Raw genomic sequence first — 2,025 nt, forward strand, 5'->3', positions numbered from 1 at the left:
CGCTACTGCTGGGATACAATGTGAATAAACTGTAATTAATATAAAAGATTAAAATTAAAAAAAAGAATAATGCCAAAGAAGTTTCCTGCTACTGGTACAGGATGATGCAGTTGTTCCTGGGCCAGGGTCTCCTGAAGCATAAATTCATAGGACATGTTCTTAGTGTTCATTTAGGATATCTCAAGGTATTAGTGAAATCACCATATCACCAAGATGCTTTGACAGGATGAAAGCCACTAGGAGGGCAATTTAATAAACAGCTACTTTGCTAGTACCTTTGTACATCAGATGAGCAAGAGGAAGACTCTAGTCAAGGAGTCTTGACAGTATTCTCAGTTTATCTAGGTGGCTAATTCAACCAGCTGACAAAACTCCCATGCTCAACTTGGTTAATCTTAGAAAGACAAGGTGCTTGTTATCTGCTGAAGTTCTGTATTGACCTTTTAAGAATGATGGGTAAGTAAAAACTGAATATCACACAAAGTATATTATTTGCATCCTTAACATTTGACTAAATCATTTTGGTTCCTGATTTAGACCATATAAGCCTTGACAAAGTCAAAAAGGGATTCCTAAGGACAAAGGGTCCAAAGGCTGGAAAAGACAAAGAAGTGAGGGGAGTGATATTCATCAGCCACCAGTTTTGATTATTCAAAAGAGCAATGCAGCCTCGAAAGATGGAGGAGAGAGTATAAAAAACCAGAAAGGTGGAAACTAGGAGCAGAATGTTCTGGGTGGCCCTGGAGTCAGGGGAGGTTCTGCTGGAACTGTGAGTGCTGCGGATGTGTTGAACCCTCAGCTTGTGTCTGTACAGAATGATAATCATAGACATGCTGGACCAGGCAACAAGCACAGAAAAAAAGATTTCTGGGCATACCACCAATGCTGTATAGAGTAAGTCACTGATTTCATTACGTCCAACAATAGAGCAGTATCCAAAATCTCGTTTTCTTGTTGCATTTTTGCCATCCCTATTGATAAATGTATGTACAGAGAAAGTCAAATTTATTGACACATATAAGATCCAGAGAAAAGAAATGGAGCAGCCAATATACGTTTTAGCTTTAGCATTATGATTCTTCCAGCAGGATTCCCTGGGACTGATTGTCATGGCCTGGAACACACTTAAAAGGCAAATGGTGCCAATGGACAAATTCCTGAAAAATCCTTGAAAATATAGAAGGAGCTTGCAGAGAAAATCATTCAAGAACTGCTTCAACCCAAAAGCTGCCATTGTTTGAGGAATTCCTGAAGAGAGAATGATCAAGGCATTGACCCCCATTAAGTGCATAAGAATCAAATCTGTGGGCTTTAGTGTGCATTGTTCGTAGTAAAGGGCTACATAGTAGAAAATAAGGGAGAAATTTCCCAGAAGTCCAATTGTAGTTTGTGATAAGAAAATTATTCTGATAGCCAGATTCCAGAAATCCATTCTATTCTTGCGCATAATTTTCTTGAGATTATGGTCATGACTACTTCTCTGTTCAAAATAAATAAAAATAAATACATATAAATAGTGGAATAAGAGGACATCTTAAATTCGTGGAACATGTAGAGGCTAAAACAGAGTCAGGAAATCAAGGCCAACGTACACAATACAAAATACCTCATTACAAAAATTTTGATAGGAAGCAAATTAATTTACATAAGTCTTCACTACATATGATGGATATATGGACATATGATGGATAGACAGCGATCAAGTTCTTTCAAAAAATGAAACATTCAGGATGATGTAATGTTGGCTTGTGAAAAGCAGTAAAAAAGTAACATCTCATACAAACAAACATAATTCCAGAAAATACTGATATTTGCTTGTTATGGTTTTAAAAAACAATTTCAGTAATAACCAAAATTCTTAACTTTATCAATTATTAATGTGTATCTTATCTAAAATTAAAACATAAAAAGTGAGAATGTTATAATACTACTCAAAATATATCTGTGGTCTTGTGAAAGGGCAAAGGTTCCTCAATCTTGTCTCAGCTGAACCTGTCTATGGCTGAACCTAAAATTGACTCACAC

General features: G+C 36.3%; 1 protein-coding gene across 1 annotated transcript; it reads right to left on the minus strand.

Moving 5' to 3' along the window:
• Positions 1 to 511: 511 nt before the first annotated feature.
• On the minus strand, positions 512 to 1,447 carry LOC110563183 (vomeronasal type-1 receptor 4-like). The gene has a single exon (XM_021660172.1). The coding sequence runs from the start codon at positions 1,445 to 1,447 to the stop codon at positions 512 to 514; it is 936 nt and encodes a 311-aa protein (XP_021515847.1).
• Between the last annotated feature and the right edge of the window lie 578 nt (positions 1,448 to 2,025).

The sequence above is a fragment of the Meriones unguiculatus genome, chromosome 1, assembly GCF_030254825.1.
Source record: "Meriones unguiculatus strain TT.TT164.6M chromosome 1, Bangor_MerUng_6.1, whole genome shotgun sequence".
NCBI classification, from domain to species: domain Eukaryota; kingdom Metazoa; phylum Chordata; class Mammalia; order Rodentia; family Muridae; genus Meriones; species Meriones unguiculatus.